This window comes from Rhinolophus ferrumequinum, chromosome 23 (assembly GCF_004115265.2).
Source record: "Rhinolophus ferrumequinum isolate MPI-CBG mRhiFer1 chromosome 23, mRhiFer1_v1.p, whole genome shotgun sequence".
Lineage (NCBI taxonomy): Eukaryota > Metazoa > Chordata > Mammalia > Chiroptera > Rhinolophidae > Rhinolophus > Rhinolophus ferrumequinum.
Genome location: NC_046306.1, coordinates 30,341,624 through 30,363,787, shown reverse-complemented (window position 1 = coordinate 30,363,787; position 22,164 = coordinate 30,341,624). Strand labels below are relative to the sequence as shown.

The 22,164-nt window shown below is 41.5% G+C and overlaps 1 protein-coding gene across 4 annotated transcripts in view; it reads left to right on the top strand.

The window, feature by feature from the left end:
• Positions 1 to 22,164, top strand: part of PAK5 (p21 (RAC1) activated kinase 5) — a 283,597-nt gene that overhangs the window by 253,157 nt on the left and 8,276 nt on the right. For all 4 annotated transcript variants that reach the window (XM_033095502.1, XM_033095504.1, XM_033095503.1 and 1 more), the window contains 3 exons: positions 3,886 to 4,377; positions 6,531 to 6,664; positions 9,655 to 9,781. In XM_033095502.1, the coding sequence (XP_032951393.1) occupies positions 3,886 to 4,377; positions 6,531 to 6,664; positions 9,655 to 9,781 (753 nt within the window). The remainder of the gene's footprint in view (positions 1 to 3,885; positions 4,378 to 6,530; positions 6,665 to 9,654; positions 9,782 to 22,164) is intronic.

The window sequence follows — 22,164 nt, the reverse complement described above, 5'->3', positions numbered from 1 at the left end:
TAATCTTGAGCTTAAAGGGAGAACCCAGTTGTTTAATTTACACTGACATTTTACTCCTATTTGCATCACATATATACACAAGTTTCCCTTGTGTGTGGCCTGAATCCAGGGGCTTAGAAAAAAATCAGCTTGATTTCGAACATAAGATATTAATTCTAATGCAGTGTTCAAAACATTAGAATTAAATAATCACGTTGTCTGATTGTTTTGAGGAGTAATGTATAGGCCACTGGTACACTGTTCATCTTCAATAAATGCTAGCTATTTTATTAATATTGTGGTTACTATTTATTTTTCTTTCCTACTACTGTGCTAAGCACTTTATATAACAATACCACCACCCAGAATGTATCGGATAGTTACTGTTTGAATCCTTTGATGTATATTCAGTCCTTTAGAGTTCACAATGACCGAAGGCAGTAGGTATTATTTTTATTACTGCCTTTTTACAGATAAGAATACTGAAGAACAGGACGTTTAAATAACTTGCCCAATGTCACAATTTGTAAACAGCAGAAAAATATTTTGAGCTCAGGGTCTGTTTTCTTAAATACTAGATTGCTCTAGGTTGCCAGTTAAGCCTCATAAAAGCCCTGTGAGGAAGGTATCATGATCCCCATTTTACAGATGAGGAAACTGAGATTCAGAGAGGCTAAGTGATTTGACTAAAGCCATCAGAGTCAGAATTCAACCCTACGTCTGTCCCTGAAAAGCACATATTCATTGTCTCTGCTCTGCAATCAGGACAGGGCCCTGGCTTAGCAGCTACCCTGGTCCCTGCTGGTTGGTGGGAGGCTGTCTGAGTGGTAAACTCACCTGAGTGTGGTATTCTCAAGGCCAGGAAGGGCTGCATTACTGGCTGTAGAGCAAGGCAGCACTGTCACGTGGGAGTCAAAGAACAGGGCAGAAGAACTGAGAATGGTGCCATGGTAGCAATTTGCAGGAGTCCACTGTGTGCAGATCTTGCCTCCGACTTGTGGGATAGGCTTCCAGTCATGGAGCAGGAGCTTGGGCCACCCACCTTCTTCCCCACCAAATGAGCACCATGTTGCCAGATCCAATGAGTTACATGCCCCATCCTACTCCACTTCTCAGTAGCGTTTGACACGGTTCATTACTTCTTCCTTCTCAAAACGCTTTCTCCTTTGGCTCCAGGGCACCCTAGTGCCTTAGTTTCTTCCCTACCTCACTGTCTACTTCTTCTCTGTTCATTTTTGCAAGATCCTACTGCTCTTTCTCGTCTCTAAGCGTTTGAGTCCTTGGACCTTCTCTTACATGCTCAACATCATGGCTGTAATAACAACTAAATACTGATCAGCGTCATGCCTGTAGCCTCAACCCTTCCCTGGACTCAAGGCATGTCTTAAGTTGCCTATTGCTTACTAACTCTCTCAAACTTAACATGGCCCTAACAGAACTCTTGTTTCCTAGCGTGTATTAGTTTTCTATTGCTGTGTAACAAACTATTGCCAAACTGAATGGCTTCAAACAACAATACACACTGATTATCTCACATAGTTTCTGTGCATCTTGTCACTGTGACTAGCTTAGTTGGGTGATTCTAGCCTTGAGTCTTTCATGAGGTTGCAATCAAGGTATCAGCCAGGGCTGCAGTCATATGAGGGCTTGGCTGGGGCCAGAGGAGGACTTCCAAGATCGTTCCCACGGCCGTTAGGAAGAAGGCCTCATTTTCTAGCTGGCTCTTGACAGGAGGCTTTGCCAAGAATCCTTTCCATAGAATTCTCAATTGTTGTCATGGCAGCTGGAGAAAGCCAGAGCAAGTGATCCAAAGGAAAAGGCAAAGAAGTCACTGTCTTTTTTGGCCTCAGAACACACTTAACCATCATTTCCATCAGATTCTTTCGTTCACACAGATCCATCTGATATAGCGGAGACAGATTACTACACCCCACAAACCTGCTCCTTCTTCTGTGCTCCTCCGATCATTAAATCACCTGTTGCTCAGGCCAAAATTCTGGGAGTCTGCCTGAGTTGTCTCTTTCAGATTCTAATCCAATCCATCAGCAAATCCTGTCAGCTCTCTCTTCATACCTTACCCTGGACCCCGCCGTTTCTCACCACATCCACAACACCCACCCTAATCTCAGCCCACACTGACTGCAGTAAGCTAACAGGCATCCTGGATTCCACTCTTAACCACCAGTCTCTTGTCCAGCAGCCAGAGTCACGTCACTCCCCTCTGCTCAGCACCCTCCAGTGGCTCCCACCTCACCCAGAGCAGCGGCCAGCATCCTTGCCACAGTCTTCATGATCTGGTTCTGTGCTGCTTCTCTGTTCATCTTTCCACACTGCTCCCCTCGCCACTCCAGGAGAGCTTCCGTGCTGTTCCTCAAGCCCATATGCTCCTCAGAATCCTGCCTGTGCTGCTCCTTCTGCCTGGGCCACCCCCTCCCCACACAGTCGGAGGGCTTGTTCCCTCAGTTCAGCCAGGTTTCTGCTTTAATGGCTTCCCCTCAGAGCAGAAAGCACTGATTGCTTTCCTGTGCGAGATGGCCTCCCGTTACTCTCAACCCCTTCACTCTGCTTTTTTTTTTCTTCATATCACTTATGACTACTGGACCACATACTGTGTATGTATTAGTTTTTTTATCTATCAACTGTCTCCTCCTCTAGAATGTAAACTACGGGAAAGCAGAAATACTATATATTTTTTTATTATAGCTGGATATTCCTATGGCACCTGAAATGGTGCCAGCACATAATAGTTGCTCAACTATTAATTTGCGGAATAAGTAAATTAATGGATGTAATACCTGCTACCTGGTAGCAATCAATTCATCTAGAACAGTGCCACCCAATAAAACTTTCTGCCATGGTGGAAGTGTTCTATATCTGTGCTGTCTGATGTGGTGACTATTTAAAAAAAAAAAAATGCTTAAAACATGACTAATATGACTGAGGAACTGAATTTTTTATTTTAATTTTATTTAATTTTTATCAACTTCTATTAAATAGCTACGTGTGGTCAGTATCCACCGTATTATAATAGACCTAGATCTTTGGCGTGGACGGGGTGGGGAGGGGGCATGTAAATGTCATTCCAGGTACCTCCCAGTACAGTGGTAGAGACTTCCTGGGACCACTGTGTTAAGGAGACTGAGGTCCAATCAACAAATCTTTTGAGCACCTTCTGTGTGTCTGGCACTGGTTGTCATCAGGACCTTATACGGAGTCCGTTGATTGATTGATTGGTTCTTTCTGTCCTGGGCAATGAGGTAAATGTGGTATGATGTGGTTTATTCAGTCATCCCAGGGGTGTCCAGAGCGTCCTCCCGATCTCTTTCAGGAGGTGATTGCTGGAACCTGCCCCTAGTGTCATATGACCCTCTCACTGGCTTCTCCTACCCCCGCACTGGCTGCCCTTCCCATTCTCCTCCAAGTTTCCTCAATCGACTCTTCAAATCAGAGTGCAGTGTTCTTTGCTGGAGTCCCTTTCGAGCTGACGAAATTTCCCTTTCACACACAGCCACCTGCGATGTACTCTCAATTATATTTGTGCATATTTGGTGAGAACATTGCATATGTTTACCTTATTATTTTACAATCGTTCCCCCTTATCTGCGGTCTTGCTTTCTGCAGTTTCAGTTACCTGTAGTCATCTAAGGTCTGAAAATATTAAATAGAAAATTCCAGAAATAAACAATTCATAAGTTTTAGATTGCACGTTGTTTTTAGTAGAGTGAAGAAATCTCACACCTTCCGGCTCCACTCTGCCCGGGACGTGAATCATCCCTTTGTCCCCTGCATCCACGCTGAATACGCTACCTGCCCTTAATCGTGTAGTAGCCTGTGTGTTGGTTCGTGAACTGGCTGTGGCATCAGATATAACATGTGAATATTCTCCATCCTTGTTTGTCTTCCCAGGTGGATTATGATCGAGCACAGATGGTCCTCAGCCCTCCACTGTCAGGGTCTGATACCTACCCCAGGGGTCCCACCAAACTACCTCAAAGTCACAGCAAAGCAGGCTATTCCTCAAGTAGCCACCAGTACCCGTCTGGGTACCACAAAGCCACCCTGTACCACCACCCCTCTCTACAGACCAGCTCACAGTACATCTCTACAGCTTCTTACCTGAGCTCTCTCAGCATCTCATCCAGCACCTACCCCCCACCCAGCTGGGGCTCCTCCTCAGACCAGCAGCCCTCCAGGGTGTCCCATGAACAGTTTCGGGCTGCTCTGCAGCTGGTGGTCAGCCCAGGAGATCCCAGGGAATACTTAGACAACTTTATCAAAATCGGGGAAGGGTCGACCGGCATTGTGTGCATCGCAACTGAGAAACACACGGGCAAACAAGTTGCCGTGAAGAAAATGGACCTCCGAAAGCAGCAGCGACGAGAACTCCTTTTTAATGAGGTAGATGGTGTGTTCGGATCATCCCTTCTCTCCTATGTAACATTTATTTCCTATTTCAAAAATAGTACATTTGCATTTTAGGACATTAGAAAACAGTGAAAAATATAAATACAGAAACAGTGACCCCCACAATCCTTCCTTCTGGTCTTTTTCTATGCCTGTGTGACTGCCCCCTTTATTAGGTACTTCATGTGTATCAGTCACTGTGCTAAGCATTGATCTGGTTTGATTCTCACAACTCTGAGACAGAAAGGTGTTATCGCTATAACAAAAGGGAAACGACTCAGATAGAGTAACTGACTAGCCCAGGGTCATACAGCAGCTTGACAGCAGAGCTGGGATTTTAATTCAAGCAGATTCCAAAGCCTCATGCTACACTGTCTCTGGGTATGTATGCATTTTACACTATTGTGATACCTTTGTAGACATTTGTGAATGTGTGTGTGTCGCAATAAACCCAGATCAGTTTACCAATGGACTGACTGACTATCACTCTTTAGTAACTTTAAAATATTTTTCCTAACTACAGAAATAATGAATTCATCCTATAGAACACATGGAAAAAATATTTTTTGAATGCCCCATAATCCCACAACCGAGAAATAGTCCACATTAATATTTCAGTATTTCCTTTCTATATTTTTTTCTGCTTATAGAAATGACATATGTATTGATTTCCAGAAAGTTTGTACCGATTTGGACCTCAGCGTCCTGTTTCACTCTTGCTAGCATTGGATTCTATCATGTTATCTCTGTTCATCTGATACACATGAATAAATTTTACTGTTTTAATTAACAGTTATTATTAGTAAAGCTGAATCTATTTGTAAATGTTTATAGGCCATTTTTATTTCTTAATTGAATTGTATGGCCTTTGCATAGTTTTCAGTTAGGGTGGTAGCCTTTGTCTTATTGATTTGTAAGAGTTCTTGATATATTAAGGAATTAATCCTTTTCTATATATTTGTTGCACCTATTTTTCCACTTCCTCGTTTTGCCTTTTAAACTTGCTTATCACTTGAGAGTTCTAAAATGCACATACATGGGAAAACATGAGTACCTATGTCCAGGGACTAACCATTTTGGAGTATTTGTGGAGGTCTTGGAGAGAGAGATGAGTTTTTGTTTATGAAAAATCTAGGTCTTAAAGATATTAAATCAGGATTCCAATGTTCGATAATATGTCAGCCTCACTCACCTCAAACTCTCAGAGTAGTAAACAGACACTGTAAAAATGCAATCACCTGTGATGTTCAATCCTCTTTCTTCTGTGGTGGCTCATGTGAAGCCACCAGTGGCTCCACACATCTTTAGCCCCCAAAGGTGTTCATTTCTTCCTCCTGCTCTGAACCTCAGACAGCACCAGGTAAGTGGGCTTCAGCTTCTTCCCAGTCCATGATTCCTGCGTTCTAGAACATATTTCCAAATCATAATGCCAGAACAGACAGGGCAAATATAATTTTGATAAACAACTCTATAATTTATTATTTAACACTAATTCCAAAAATGTCACCGGAAGCAGCCACAGGACAGGAATTCCTGGAAGCTTCCTCCAGTAAGCAGACTCAAGTAATCCTTTTTATGCCTAAGTCATATTTGTCTTTACCTTAAAGATCCATCCTCTGTATTCAGCCCAAACCTGCCTCAAACTCAACCCAGACCTTCTCCTAAGAAGTTAAATTGGTCTCATGTGGCCCCACCCCTAATAACTGTTTACTTCAATCACTTGTGAGACTCACCATTCACTCACTTACCATGAGTTGGTGACTCTTATACCCGATTACCCAACAGCAGAGTATGGACAGCTCATTCTAAAGGAGACCCTTAGGAATATCTTATCACAGCTCCCCAGAACACTCAACTGAACTCCCTCTACTGGATGCAAACCTTGACATGATTCTGCCTGTTCTCACTCATTCTACCCCCACCCAATGTCCGGTTGACCTGCCATTTTCTCTAAATTTACTAACTTAATTCCCTTTGTTTCTTCTAGCTACTCTCAATGCCGTCTTTTTTGTCTATAGTTGACATCTGAATAAATCTCCCAAATCAATATTTCTCAATCATTTGTACTCACAGCACAAATGTCACTCCAAGAAAACAAAGTCATATTTCACCGTCACAAGTCAAAAAGTATCTTTCCATTTGCTCAGGTTGTGATAATGCGCGATTACCACCATGACAACGTGGTCGACATGTACAACAGCTATCTTGTCAGCGATGAGCTCTGGGTGGTCATGGAATTTCTAGAAGGTGGTGCCTTGACAGACATCGTTACTCATACCAGGTAAGTTTCTTTATTATCCAGAAAAATAATTCCAGGTATTTATTGTTCTCCTCCAGAGGAGGCCTCAAGGACTATCTTTATGAACTCTTCATAATTGTGAGCAATTTGAAGTCAGGGACCATGACTACTCTTTTCTTCTATGTTCCCCAAGTGCTTATTATAACATATATGTATAGTTCATTCATTCAATTAACATTCTCCCTGCTATCCAGAAATTCATTAATACCCATTGATTTTAAATCATCAAGCTGCTGAAAATGACCTTTGGTGATAAATAATAGAATTTCCCACCCCTCCATTTTAGAACTAAGTTTCATTCTCCCGAGTTGCCATGTCATTGCTCTGTGTTGATATCACCAAAGGTAACTGGGGAAGGTTGGGGCAGATGGAAGATCAGTCAAAATTTTATGTCATGATAACAAACTTACATAACAGAGAGAAATCCTTCAATTCTGTTTTTAAATAGTCTTGCAAGTAACAATAGTTAATTACTTGTGTTGCCTCAGCCACTCGCTCTCCTGATATGTCAGTTACGGTCTTTTCATTAAGTGTTTACCAATCACCTTTTATGTGCCACGCTATTTCCTAAGTGCTGGGGATATAAAAGACACAAATGAATAAGGCTCAGAAATATTCCCTCAAGAAAGTCACAGATTAGAAATAAATACATTATAATACCTGTGCAGAATTAGAAAGATGTTTATAAGTAGCATAGAAGGGTACCCAAATGTCTGTATCAGAGAGAGTCAAGGAAGATTTCCAATATAAGGTGATATCTGAGATGGGTTTTGCTAGATGAAGAGGTGTTTACTAAGACAGAATGTGGGAGGAAAATAGCACCGAAGGCAGAGGAAACAGTATATGCTAAGAGAGTGCTCCTCAAATTTTAAAATGCCTACAGATAACCTGTGGATCTTATGAAAATACAGATTTTGATTCAATAAGGAGGGGTATAATTACTACTCTGTATTCTAACAAGCTCCCAAGTGATGTGGTTCGTGAACCACATTTGGAGAAGCAGTGTTGTAAGGAACACACATACAAAATGTTACATTTGGGAAACTTTCAGTTTGGTCTTACTGGTAAATAAAATGCCAAAGAGTTAAGAGAGGATTGTCATGAGGAAGCATTGGATATTAGCTGATATCACTGAAACGTCACCCAAATCATTAATGAATCCAGATGAATTATAATAGGGGGAATGCAAAGAAGCAAGAAAGTGTTGGGAAATCCTGTGAGGCACCGAATATGCTGCTATTTCTCCATCAAAATGAGACAAAGTTTCAATCATGACCCTAGTACAGCTCTCGGTCTATAGTAGACAATCTGAACACAGAAGGGCACTTTAAGTCACATATTGAGATGAGTAGGGGATCAATTAGCATTTAGTTCTCTCTTGTTGCTAAGTATATGGAAATCACAGGAAAGCCTTGTTTCCATTAAAAATATATGCTTATATCCTTTATAACATAGCTTCTCAGAGCAAAGTCATCACTATAAGTCAAACTCTTACTCTGACTTATATGACCATCTCTGCTTTCTTTTCTAAAGAGAAGTTCTAAATTCCTTGTCAAAAATGCCACATCTCTCAGGGTTGTTTCATATGACTATAACCTCAGATTTGATAATCTCATCAAAAGTATTGGTTTGATTAAGCTTGATTTAAGTGGAATATTTACATAGTAGCAGTACTTGATTTGGCTTTTTTTTTTTAATCATGATTATTAGAAGAATTAATGACGTATTTAGAAACAGTTGTATTTGGAATAACAATCAGGAGGTGATTTGCTGCTTGTTTACATTGTTGAGATCCAGCTAATAAAAATACTTGCAAAAAAAATAATAAAAATAAACACAGAAGGGCTTTGAACTTTTATCACAAATATTTCAGCTAACAGACTCCCAGTGGTATAGCCATTGGACATGTCCACCCAAAAAATACATAACTTAGTTTGTAGAAACAAATATACTAAAGAGACCTAAAAACAAGGCAAATGTAACTTATATATAAAACAATTAATAAAAATATGTCCAAAGGAGTGGCTTTTTGTTTTTGTTTTACTTTTTTTTTGCTTTGGGGTGCTTCAGATAGCTACCCGTGTCTCTAGAGTTGTTCCTTTGTCAAGGTTCTTTTCAACCTATTTTGTACCAAATGAATAAAGCTCAGATACATTCCTTCAAGGAAGTCACAGATTAAAAATAAGTACATTATAATACCTGTGTAACCTTGGGCAGTTCACCTGACCTCAATCTCCTTTGAAAGCAGAAATACCTTCTTTGATGGGGTGCAGCCATGAAATGTGGGAGTTTATAGCCAGTGCTGTACTTGCCTTTCTCATCCCATAGTCCATTTATTAAAGTATCATCCATTCACACTTAGTTATTAGTCACTAACTAGGTCCAATTTCCTTCTTGACAGAGGGACTGGGAGCAACCGAAACTTCCAGCTCTTGGAGGGGGGAGAAGGAAGGCTAGTGAGAGGCAGGGCAAATCCTGGAGGGGGATCTCAGAGGTCCAAAGACCACTTTGACCGAGTCCAGCCTTGAAGAGAACTGTCATTGTCCCCTTCTCCAACATGAGGAAAAAGAGACCTGAGGAGATTAAAGGACTTCCTCAAGGTCATCTAGCAGCCACACCTGGAACTTTAGCACTATTCAGTGCACTCTCTCTGTAGGACCCTGGAGGTTTGTCAATACCTAAGGAATTACCTTTAAGAGTCCAAGGAAGTGCGTTTGCATTAATGATCCAAGAGCCAGCAAATAGGAATCTCTTTCCTTTGGCTTATATTTGGCCCCTTTCATCCTCAGTGCCAAGCCTTAGGTTCTGGGAAACAGACCTCAAAGACTTCCTTTTCCTTGCGTGTATATTTTCCAGACATGGGCTGGAGAGCAGTGACTGGTTCACTAGAACCCAAGGGAACTGCCTCTCTTGATCATTTCAAAGATGTTCTTAAACCTGTCCTTGCTCCTTAAGTGTTATTTCCTTCCTAGAATGAACGAAGAACAGATAGCTACCGTGTGTCTGTCGGTTCTAAGAGCTCTCTCCTACCTGCACAATCAAGGAGTGATTCACAGGGACATAAAGAGTGACTCCATCCTCCTGACAAGCGATGGTCGGGTAAGGTTTTCCTGTTTGGCCCCTCAGTGGTTTACCTTGTCACTTTGTCTGTCACGGGCATTGTCCTCCTAAGAACACTTTCTCAGAATTCTAACTTTTCAGTCACAAGTCACCCACTACTCTTCCCAGAAGGCTTACGAAAAAGAAATTATTATGCTTTATGTCATCCTGTTAGTCAGAATTACCTGCAACTTGAATTTGATGGATAATTTTCTGCCTTAACAATAAGTGGAGGAAGTAACAGAAACTATGGAGATTTCTTTTCTTTTTCTGTCATGTTCTTATTTTTGTTAGAGAAGATGACTTTTTCTAGGACTTTATCCTCCTATTCATGGGACTGTGCATGCCTGCAGTATCTCGCAGGGTCCCTGCATGAAACATGACAAATTCCAGTGGGCAATTTGAAGAGAGTTTAATGAAAGTATGGGCAGACGTAGAAAAGTCATAAGGAAATGTGCACGAGGATTAGTGTGGTACTCAAGAATAGAGCACCTCTCTTACTACCTTGTGCCTGAAGAGGTGAGGTAGGAAACTGGTTACTGGAAAATGGAGATTGTGGTGAGAAAGTGCTGCATGTCAGGAGCTCTGATCTTCAGTGCAAACCAGACCACCGTGAACCTGCAGGATGGGAGCTGAGGGACTGAATACCCCAACCTCACTCTGTTCCTTCCTTTCAGTCTCCTATTGGTGCTCCCCACTGGCTGAACACAATCAAAAGTCGTCAGTACAGTCAACACTGTATGGCCTCTCAGGGTCTGGAGAAGGGAGAATAGATCTAGAAGGACAAACGGAATATGTACATCACACTAGCATACCTCCCGGCCCAGAGTTCTGCGTTTCCCATCACTGCAACCTGCTCAAGGGATTCTGTTGAAACTCATCCGTCACACCAGGGTACAAAAGAACATAGAATACAATAGTCATGGAAAGAAGGAATTGACATTCCAAGGAAGACTTAGTTAGATGGAAGCATTTCAAAGTATAGAATTTTCACTATTTTGGCCCTTTCAACCTCCCTGAAACTCCCACCAGAGGTAAGAGCCCTGGGATGAATGGAGCTAGCTATCTCCTTGATGGACCTATCTGTTACAACCCAGAAACCTCAGCCATATGGAAACAGTTCATGTCACATCAGAATTTGCCCCGCAATGATCAGAGGGCAGACAGAAAAAAAACGCTCAACCACTTTGGCTTTTCTTTTTTTGTTTTAAAAAGATTGTCAATTTTATTGCAGAAAATTCAGAAAAACATAAAAGATAAAATAAAGATCACCCTAATCCCATCTGTCACTTTTCCCATATTTCCATATATATGTGTACACATAATTTGCAAACTTGGGATTGTGTTATAACAGGCAGTTTGAAGTTCTGCTTTTTGCTTTGTTCTGGCTGAATTTTTTTTTTTTCAAACAGTACAGAGGTCTTTTATTTTTTTACTCCTATGCCATGAATTCATTGGGAATGGGTTCCAGCAGCTCAGGCTCCTTTCTGTTAGTTCTCACAAAACGTGCCTCTCTGGGTGGGGAAGGCTGGCATTTCACTTGAACTCAGGAACCTTTCTCTTTGGCTTTCTTCTTTTTCTGATAAATTTCCTTCACCCGTTTCAGGAAGCTATCTCAGCTATTAGAGTGCTTAATATGCTCAATACGAACACTAATTCTCTTGGCAAGAATCTTGCCCTTAACTTGTTTGTTTACAACAATGCCAACCGCATGCTGAGTGACACTGTAGACCCTTTCAGTTTTGCCATGGTAACATTAGTGGGGCATTCCTTTTTGAACGGTGCCCATTCCCTTGAGGTCTACAATAGCACCTTTCTTGTAAATTCATATGTATGTGGCCAAAGGAACAACTTCATGTTTTCTAAAATGCCTAGAAAACATATAGCGGGTACCTCTCCTCTTCCCCTTTGTGTTGGTCCTTTTGATGAGTTACTGGAAGAGGGCAGTCCTGGCCCAAAAGGAGCTTTTCTCTATTTTTTAAGAGAGTGTGGGAGTAGGTAGCAGCCAGCTTTTGCTACATAACAAATTATTCTATACTCAGTGGCTTAAAACGACAATCACTTACTTGCTCATAATTCTGAGTTAGCATATGCACTGACCTTGACTGGGACAGATCAGCTCCACTCCATGTGGCATCAGCTGAGCTCACTCTTGCATCTGGGGTCAGCCTACAATTGATAGGCTCAATCATTTGCCTGGCACTTTGCTGGCTCTCAGCCGGGGCAGTGGAGGTAGCTGAGCCACATGTCACTTATCTGCCAGCAGACTACCCAAACTTAGTCACATAGTGCCTGCTGCAAGGTTCCCTAGAGCAGCAAGAGACGCAAGCCCCAGTGCACACACACTTTTGAATCTTCTGCTTACATCGTGTTTGCTAACGTTCCTTTGGCTAAAGTAAGCCACACAGTCAAGCCTAGATGTAAGGAGAGGGGAAATAGACTTCACCTCTTGATGAGAGAAGAGGCAAAGTCTCACTGAAAAGGGATGTGGCTAGAGAAAGGGAAAGAATATGTGGCCATTTTTGTATGATCTCCCTTAGAGTGGGGGAGCTGTAGGACAAGGGCAGGAACCTTCCCCTGGCCTGACTCAGGAAAGCATCAAGGGAAGGCCCCAGGAACTCAGAACCCAATTTGCAAAGCATTGAACTGGTCCACGAATTGGCTCTGGGGACTGGTGCTTGCGGAAAAAACAAAGCAGAAAAATTTCAAGCCAGGCTTTCTTTCCGTTTCTAGAGACTGATGATGATGAAGGCTTCCTTGCTGTAAGTACCGTGTTTCCCCGAAAATAACACCGGTTCTTAATATTAATTTTTGCTCCAAAAGACTCATTAGGGCTTATGTTCAGGGGATGTCATCTTGAAAAATCATGCTAGGGCTTATTTCCAGTTAGGTCTTATTTTCGGGGGAACGGTGCCTGTCAGATGTCAAAATCAGACATGAGACTAAGATAATAATTCACTGTTTAGTTAACTTACTTAAAGATCTCCCCTCCCAATGTGTGAAAGATTATTAAATCATTCAGCCTTATTCTCAAGGGCAGAAGGTATATTTCAAATATTTCCTACATTTTCATGTACCCAACAAAGAGCTCACAGGGACTGGCACCTTGTAAGTCCTTTTAGTCCTACTGGTTTGTTCAGTCACTTATTCAGTAAAAGCTGACAACTAAGTTCACGAACTCATCCTAGAAAAAATGCTACATACCTCATTGCTGAATATAAATATGGTCGCCTTCAAAGTACTCCCCTTGGGAAGCTATGCACCAATGCCAGCGCCTAGTCCACCCTTCAAAGTAATTTTGGAACTCCTTCTGGAATGATCATCAGAGTTCTCGTCGTATTACGCTTGATGTCCTGAATGTCATCAAATTGTCTTCCTTTCAATATTTCCTTTATCTGTGGGTAAAGAAAGAAGTCATTGGCAGCCAGATCAGGTGACTAGAGAGGGTGTTCCAATACAGTTATTTGTTTACTGGCTAAAAACTCCCTCGCAGACAGTGCTGTGTGAGCTGGTGCATTGTTGTGTTGCAAGAGCCATGAATTGTTAATGAAAAGTTCATGTCATTTTCGTCTAACTTTTTCACGCAGCCTTTTCAGCACTTCCAAATAGTAAACTTGGTTAACTGTTTGTCCAGTTGGTATAAATTCATATTGAATAATCCCTCTGACATCAAAAAATGTTAGCAACATCGTTTTGACTCTTGATTTGTACTAACAGAACTTTTTTGGTCGTGGAGAATTGGCTGACTTCCATTGTGTACTTTGACGCTTTGTTTCAGGGTAGTATTGGTACACCCATGTTTCATCACCAGTGATAACACGGCCCAAAACATCATCTTGCCTCTCCAAAAGGTCCTGGCAAACTTCGACTCTCTTTGCTTTTGTTCATCAATGAGCTCCTTCGGGACCATTTTTGCACACACCTTTCACATGCCAAGTATTTCAGTTAAGATTTTCCTGTTTCTCTATCGATGTTTACTTGGTCTACTATGCTTCTCACAGTCAGCTGATGATTTTGATGCACAACTCGACTAGTTTTTGCAACGTTTTCATCAGTTCTGCTCGTTACTGGCCGCCCTGACCTCTCTTCATCAGTGATGCGTTCTCTCCCCTCAGAAAAGTGTTCAATCCATTTGTACACTGCTGTTTTCTTGATGGCATTATCCCCATAAACTTGGACTAACATGTCCCTGATTTCACTTCCACTCTTGCCAAGTTTAACAAGAAATTTAATGTTTGCTCGTTGCTCTAGTTCAAGCCCAGACATTCTTGCGACAGCACACAAAAACACACAATAACAATAATGAATGCCACTCAGCAAGATACCACCACATGTCGACATGAACACAGTTCTGAGACACTGATGTACCAAGGTTATGAAACCTTCCCGAGCTGTTTGTACAGTACTGCCAATGTAAGCGCACAGTGGCAAGTTTGCAAATTTAATTCTCAGGCCTCATATCAGCTCAGTGTCTACTGTGTGCCAGGAATGGCTCTAGGACCTAAGGACAAACAAAATAAAATCACTAAGTTAAGCTTATTAGAGGCATGAAGGTATGATAAAACAGGCAGATAAATGCAGAAATCAAATCACCAACTGACAAGTGGTGGTAAGTGCTACGTTTGCTACCGTTAATCAATTTAAGCAGGGTGTGGAGGGTGGAGAGTGATGGGAGTTCTGTTACAGAGGCTGGTCAGAGAAGGCCTTTCTGAAGTGGTGACATTGCAACAGAGACACGTGAGGCAGTGGAGTCTGTGGCTCTCAGGGGTGAGAGTGTTTCTGGAAGAGGAAACACCAGGATGTTGAGCGGACCTTGTAGCTCTTGGCCAGTGTGCTCATTCACATTTCAGAACAATATACCATATTGACCCCAATGGGCTTCTTCAGTTGCTGTAAGAGAAACTTTTGGTTTGTTTGTTTTAGGTGGAGTGTGGCTACTCTAAGAAAAGGCTAAGAGCACAGCTTATGCTAATTGATTAGAGCATAAAGTTTTTTTTCCAATATTGGCAAATAGTAACAATATCTTTTTTTATGTTTATGTATTTTAAAAAGATTTTTATTAAAATGTAGCTAACATACAATATTATATTAGTTTCAGGTGTACACCAAAGTTATTCAACGTTTAGATACCTAAAGAAGTGATCACCATTATAAGTTCAGCAACCATCTGACACCGTACCACGCTATCACAGTATTATTGATGATATTCCCTGTGCTGTACATTACACCCCCATGACTTATTTGTTTTACACCTGGAAATTTGGACCTCTTATATCCCTCACCTTTTTCCCCCTTTTTAAATTTTTCAATTACAGTTAACGTACGATATTATTTTATATTAATTTCAGGTGTACAGCATACTGGTTACACATTTGTATAACTTAAGAAGTGATCCCCCTGACCTGTCTAGTACTCACCTGGCACTATAGTTATTACACATTATTGACTATATTCCCTATGCTTTATTTTACATCCCCATGACTATTTTGTAACTACCAATTTGTATTTCTTAATCCCTTCACCTTTTTGACCCTGCCCCCAACGCCCTCCCATCTATCACCGCAATAAACCTACTGCCCATTTGACACCATGCATAGTCTTTACAATGTTTATTGACTATATTCCTTGTGCTATACCCTACATTCCCATGACTACTTTGTAACAACCAATTTGTACCTCTTAACCCTTTCCCCTTTTTCACCCACTCCCCCACCCCGCCTCCCATCTGGCAACCATCAAAATGTTCTCTGCACCTATGAGTTTGTTTCTGTTTTGTTTGTTTATATTGTTCTTTAGATCCCACACGTTGCATCTGTCTTTCTCTGTCTGACACACTTCACTCAGCACAATACGCTCCAGGCCCATCCATGCCTCCGTAGGTGGCAAGAACCCATTCCCTTCCTCACAGCACAGAGGCTGGATTCCAAGAGTGAGTGCCCCAAGGAAACAAAGTGGAAGTGCGTGGCATCTTTGCGACCTAGCCTCAAAGTCACGTAGTGTCATTTCCACCATAGTCAACAGCCTTCCAGATTCAGAAGGAAGGATATAAAACCTTCCTCAGTAAAAGGAATTGAGTCATATGGTAATAAGAGTTCATGGACTGGGCAATATTGTTGGCTTTTTGAGAAAAGATTGTCTATCACTCAAGGTGTCCTGGGTTCTCTTCCTGTTGGGAGATACTCAACAACATTATCCCTTAGAGAAGTGCAAATTAAAACTACAAGGTATCACTAATACACTTATCAAACTGGCTAAAATGAACAATAGTGAGAACACCAGTTATTTACACATTGCTGGTGGGACTATAAAATGATACAGCCACTCTGAAAAACAGTTAGCAGTTCCTTTCAAAACTAAAAAGACTTACCATGTGTCCAGCAATTACACTCTTCGGCATATAGTTCAGAGAAACGAGAACTCATTCCTGCACATAAACTTTCACACAAACGTTTAGAGCACTTTTAGTCATAATAGTCCCAAGCTAGAAATTACCCAAATGTCCTTGACAGGGTGAATGATTGAACAGACTGTGGTGTATCTATACCATGGAACACCACTCAGAAAAAAACAAAACAAAACAAAACAAAGTACTACTTGAGTAATATTTGGATGAACCTCAAGGAAATTATGCTAAGTGAAAAAAATCCAATCTCAAGAAGATACACACTGTATAATTCCATTTGCATAACCTTTATGAAGTAATATAATTATAGGGATATATAGCAAATTAGTGGTTGCCAGGGGTTAGGGATTAAGAGTGTGTGGCTATAAAAAAGACGGAGCATAAGGGAGTCTTATGGCGACGGTATAGTTGGGTATCTTGATTGTGGTGGTGGTTAGGCAAGGCTACAATGTAATAAACTTGTCTAGTACACACACAAACATACTACATATACAAACGTGTTCATATGTAATTGATGAAAGGTGAATAATTTCTATGGACAGTACCAACATCAATTTCTTAGCGTTGATATTGAACTATAGTTGTGTAAGACGCTAACATTAGGGAGGGCTAGGTGCACATTTCTTTACAACCTCCTAATTATTTCAAAATAAAAAAACAATTTGAGACAGTAAATTGCTCAGTTTTAAAAGGATAGATCCTTTCTGGCCTCTTCAAAGACGAGAGGGGAAGTTAGTTGCTATCAACTGAAAGTAAATTGTTCACTATTTGTCCATGGCAGAAATAATATCTAGCGAATAACTAATTTGTCTTAAGTAGAGAGAATGCGTTTGGGGTTTGAAAGGGAAAATAAATAGCACGTCACAGTCGTTGCAAGAATTACATGAAGTAATCTGTGTAAAACCATCAGAAGTAAACAAGGCACAAGGTAGATGCTCAGAGAGAGGCGATCCCCACTCCATCCTTTCAATCAACAGTTGAGTAAATTTGTCCACAATCTGTCCTTGGCCTGGGGCTTTTGACAGTGAGTGATTAACTTCTAACAAATTCACTGGCTGGAATGAAATTCAAACCTCTTAAGCCCAGTGTGTCTATTGACAAGGGACACACACGAGTGATCTTTATGGCCTTTATTTTTACTATAAATTGATTGCCACAAATTAAAAATTGGGAGAGTTCACGTGAAATTTCAGATGCCTGCCTTCCTTGAAAAAAAATCAAGGTATCTGACAACACTGTGCCTGAGTTCACACATGGCAGTAATGGAGGGGGGGGATGAGTGTGAATCGCGCTCTAGCAGACGCCCCTGGGGCTCCACCCAGAACTTTGTCAGCATTCACTAGCTCCACCTCCAAATGCCACCGACTGCATCTCTTTGCATGGGGACTGTCTCTGGCCTCTGTAATCTGCTTTGCACTTCAAAGCAGGCTAGCCATTCCAGGGAATTCACATCCACACTCCCCAGGAACGGCCCTGAAATGAGTGAGGGGCGTGGTGTGTGAATATTGCACTCCTGCCCCCTCTGGTGAAACAGTTCTGAGGCCCTCTCCTCCACCATCTCCCAGTCTTCCGCAGCAGGATTAAGCTCTGGTTCTCACAGCAGGAACTGGCTTAGTAATTAACCCTTCGCTGTCCTCTCTTCCCTGTTGTGATTCCCCATTTCACTGTTGGTGTTCCCTGTGTCTCCCCCACAAACAATTCACATTGAATCCTCACGTCAGGATGTGCTTTTGGGGCGCCCAAGCTAACATCGTGTCCAGAAACAATGCAATGTGTCTGTGCCCTCTCCCCCACAGGATTTGAAGGGAGGGTAAGCACAGGTAAGGGAACATAGACTGGCAAGCAGCGCTTTAGACCGTTCCACACTCTTTTTACTGTGTCCCTGACACTCAGCTGGAAGGCAGTGTCTCTTTACCAAAGGTGTGTACCCCTCATTTTTCATTGTCTTCACCCAGTCCATTTAATTCATTGATATTATTTGCCTGACTCTCTTGGGCATTTGGGTTTTGTTATCTTTCAAATAACAGAATTCTGCAGTTAGAAGAGGACCTGAAGATTATCTCCCAAATACTCTTAAATAATCAGAAACTTGAACATGTTAAATAGCTCTTTTTTATTCCTTTCCAATATCTCTGAGCTACACCCAGTTTCTGTCTCTCCTCCCTTCCCTGCCACTGTAGAAAAGTTACTTTTCCTAATGCAGGAAGCACAGCAGAAGTCAGGAAACTTGGGTGTGAGTCCCCCTCAAATACTGTTGTGCAGGCTTGGGCGAGTTCCTACCCTCTCTGCACTCTGACAAATGGCAGAGGAGCAGGCTGAGGCCTCCATGCCCTTCGGGCACAGCCGCTGTGATGCCCTTTTGGGTTTGGCAGCTGAAGAAGTGGGCCTTAAGCTGAAAACACCATCATCAGTCTGGCCCTGTCTATTACCTCTGTTTCTTTGTCCCCGGGTCATTGCTTTTCTTAAAACAGTTCTCCAACGTTAGTGAGCATCATAGCCTCTGGAGACCTTGGCAAAAAACAAATTCCTGGGCTCCACCCCCAGTGATTCTGATTCAGTCAGGCTGGGTGGCCTACAAGAACCTGCATCTCTAACAAGTTCCCAGGGGATGCTGGTGCTACACACTGTGAGTCCCATTGCCTTATAGGAAGGAAACAGGCACAGAAGCATCCACCTTTTGACTTCCCATTAACCTGGGCAGATGCAAGAATTCCTTAGAGTGTATACAATTTACAGAACAAAGATTTTACATTCTGTTTTAAACCTGTAGCTGCCTTGTGAATAGACTCTTTTTTGCCCTCCCTCCCATGTTTTTGTGGGGACCCTGGTTCCTAGCCAGGACACATTGAGATGGATAGGATCACAGGTTTAAATAACAGCTGGGAGCTCTAAGCTCTAGTGCCTTGTCTGACCCCTATGGACCAAGCTTCAGCTCCTCCTTGTAGCCGGTGGGCAGTCTGCTAGCTACAGTTCCTTTAGCCTATCTGTATTAGTGGGAAGAAGGTGGTTTCCTAAGCAGGCACATTGTACAATGCTATGGAAAATAAGGCTCAGCTTAGAGTCTATGTGATTTGCTTTTAAGGTCTGCCTACAATGCTTTATTATACTCATTACTTGAGTTCTCATTATCTACTTGCGGATCTATTTGGACGAGTGTTGTGTGTAATTATGTTCCCTTAGAAAATTGTCTCTTTTATGTACTTGGATGAGTAAAATAAAAATCAGGCAGATGCACTTGTACTCCTACAACAGAAGGACAGGCCTGGCTTCTAAGTGTCAAGTTTCTATTTCTCATCTTACATTTTGTCTGGGAGATAATTATGAGTCTGTCAGGTTTGGGGTCTTCTTAATGTCTGGAAAGAGAAAGCCGCACCAGAGATATTGACAGTAAAAACTGCCAATACCCCAAAATGCTAATATATTCATCTCCTTAATCATTTAGGTCTCTTAAATTTACAGGCAAACAAAATGTATTGGCAAAATTGTTCCTACTTCACTGTCTGTGTACTAGGGTTGCCAATTTACTAATACTCAAGCTTTGGAAATAACCACACGTGTGTGCACGCACACACACACACACACAAACACAATTATAATTTTCTGTTTTTTAAAACTAACCTAGATTTCTTCACAACGCTCTACCAACTAGATTGTTTTAAAATCTTTTTAAATTTAGTATGCTTAAATAATTTAAACATTGTCTATCAAAGTTCAACCACATTATCATAAGGTTAAACTGATACCTTTAAAACCTCAGTCTTTCAGATTTGGCCACCACCTACTCCCTCCTCCCACCTCCCGCCCCCATCTTTCTCAATGTGGAATCTAGGAGAATGAGGGACAAATGTGGATTATGGTACCTCAGGGTGAAGGAGATAAAACCCATGTTCTATTCCTGTCTGGTCTCTGCCTTGACATAATTGACCTCTTCTGCTACCTGGACGGATGAGGATTAACAAGTCCCATCAGCTGCTGGGCTTTTCAGGAGGGAGCCTCTGCAGCACTTTCCAACTCCAGTTTCTTGCCTCAAGTCTTGAAAGCCATCCTTGAGGCTGCCTCCTTGTGTCAACCACAGGCTTGCACGGGGCACTTCCCCATTCCCTCACTGAGATTTAGTGGAGTTTCTAGATTCCTGCACACCATACCAAAGTCCTCTCCCTTGTTTGTATGGGGATGTATGGGTCTCAGATATTTGATTCTAAAAGAAGTTGTTTTCAACAAATCAATGATCATTTCATGGAAGCCAGTCGCATTGCTTCAGGTTCACTTCCGCCCACTCTGTTGTGCTAGCTCTTCATGAAGGCCGTGTTGAGCATAGCCAAGGTTGATGTTCAGCTGGTATTCATTAGTGGATCTATACCCATTGTTGAAATATGACACTATTCTCACGCTTGTTGGTTGATATCCTCTCTTTCAAGTCATTGGGGTATCCCCCATATTCCTAGCCCACCTCTTGCCTCATTAAAGATGGTAATGCCCCTAAGATAACTTCAAGATACCACTTAACTTTATGTCTAGATTCTGATTGGTCCAAATGAATCTGGTTATTAAATATGTTGGATATTCCCTCTGAACACAGATGCATATGTCTTCTCCTCTCCCTTCTTTTGTGTTGGGATCTATCTTACTCAGATATATCTGAAGCCCATCATCATCTGCTTGGGGTCATGGGAAGTGATATGATTGGGGCCTTGACATATGCTTAAGAATTCAATGTGCCTTCCTACTAAAATTAGGAAAAAGGCAAAGATGTCCCCTCCCACCATTCTTTTTCAATATCTTGCTGGAAGTACTAGCTAATGCAAGTACAATTGGATGAGTGTTAAAGTCTCTTCTGCAAATAATCCCAGGCTAAAATGGATGGACTGTAGGGTTTTCACTTCTCTGAATTGTAGATTTCTTTTACAATAAGGCAATAAGAATTATGGACCAGCTACAACAGCCTCAGAGCTCTCTTCTTCATACATGTTGATATTTTATGATCTGAAGCATCTGGATTTAATTCTTTATATGCCAAACCAGTTGAGGAAACCATTTCTCCATTAAACCAGCTTTCTCTACCATTCCATCTAGAGCAATCCAATCTCCTCCCACCGCAAACCATACCACCACTAGCACTGGCCTGATTAGAAAGAAGATCATGAACAAGGAAATGGAAGAAGGAAATACCACATTAATAATTTCCAAATCATTGCCTTATTTCATGTGTGTTTTTTTTTAACTTTTATTTATTTAAGTGTGTTTTTCCAGGACCCATAAACTCCAAGTCAAGTAGTTGTTTCAATCTAGTTGTGGAGGGCACAGCGCCTAGTGGCCTATGTGGGGATCGAACCAGCAACATTGTTGTTAAGAGCACTGCGCTCTAACCAACTGAGCTAACTGGCTGCCCCATTTCATCTGTGTTTTAATTTTGATTCTAGAAACAGCTATCTTCAATAAGTCAATCTTGGTTTCAGGAAGAGCACAGTTTCAGAAGATACAATGTGTCTTCTACCACATGACCTGCTATCATATATGTATGTGTCAATACAAAATAAAATAAATCTATTAGCATGTTTTTTTTGTTGTTGTTGTTTTGGTTTCGTTTTTTAGTAAATACTGTTTTCCCAGCTTTTAAGGAACACAGTAAGGCTTCACAATTCAAAGGGAGAGCTGTTGCCCCCCAAGAAATATTATTTATAACCAGAGGGAAAAAATCAGCATGAGAGAACAGTTTAAGATTGAGTGAGTGCTATATTCTCTCAAATTTGGAGAAGGGAGAGATCAATATGGGCTCCCGAGAAAAATTCTGGAGGAAGTAAGATGTGATTGGGGCCTTAATATATGCTTAAGAATTGAATATACATTCCTACTAAGATTAGGAAAAAGGAAAAGATGTCCCTTCCCATAATTCCTTTTCAATATCATACTGGAAGTACTATCTAATGCAATAAGACAAGAAAAAAATTAAAAGTATGCAGATTGGGAACGAAGAAAAAAT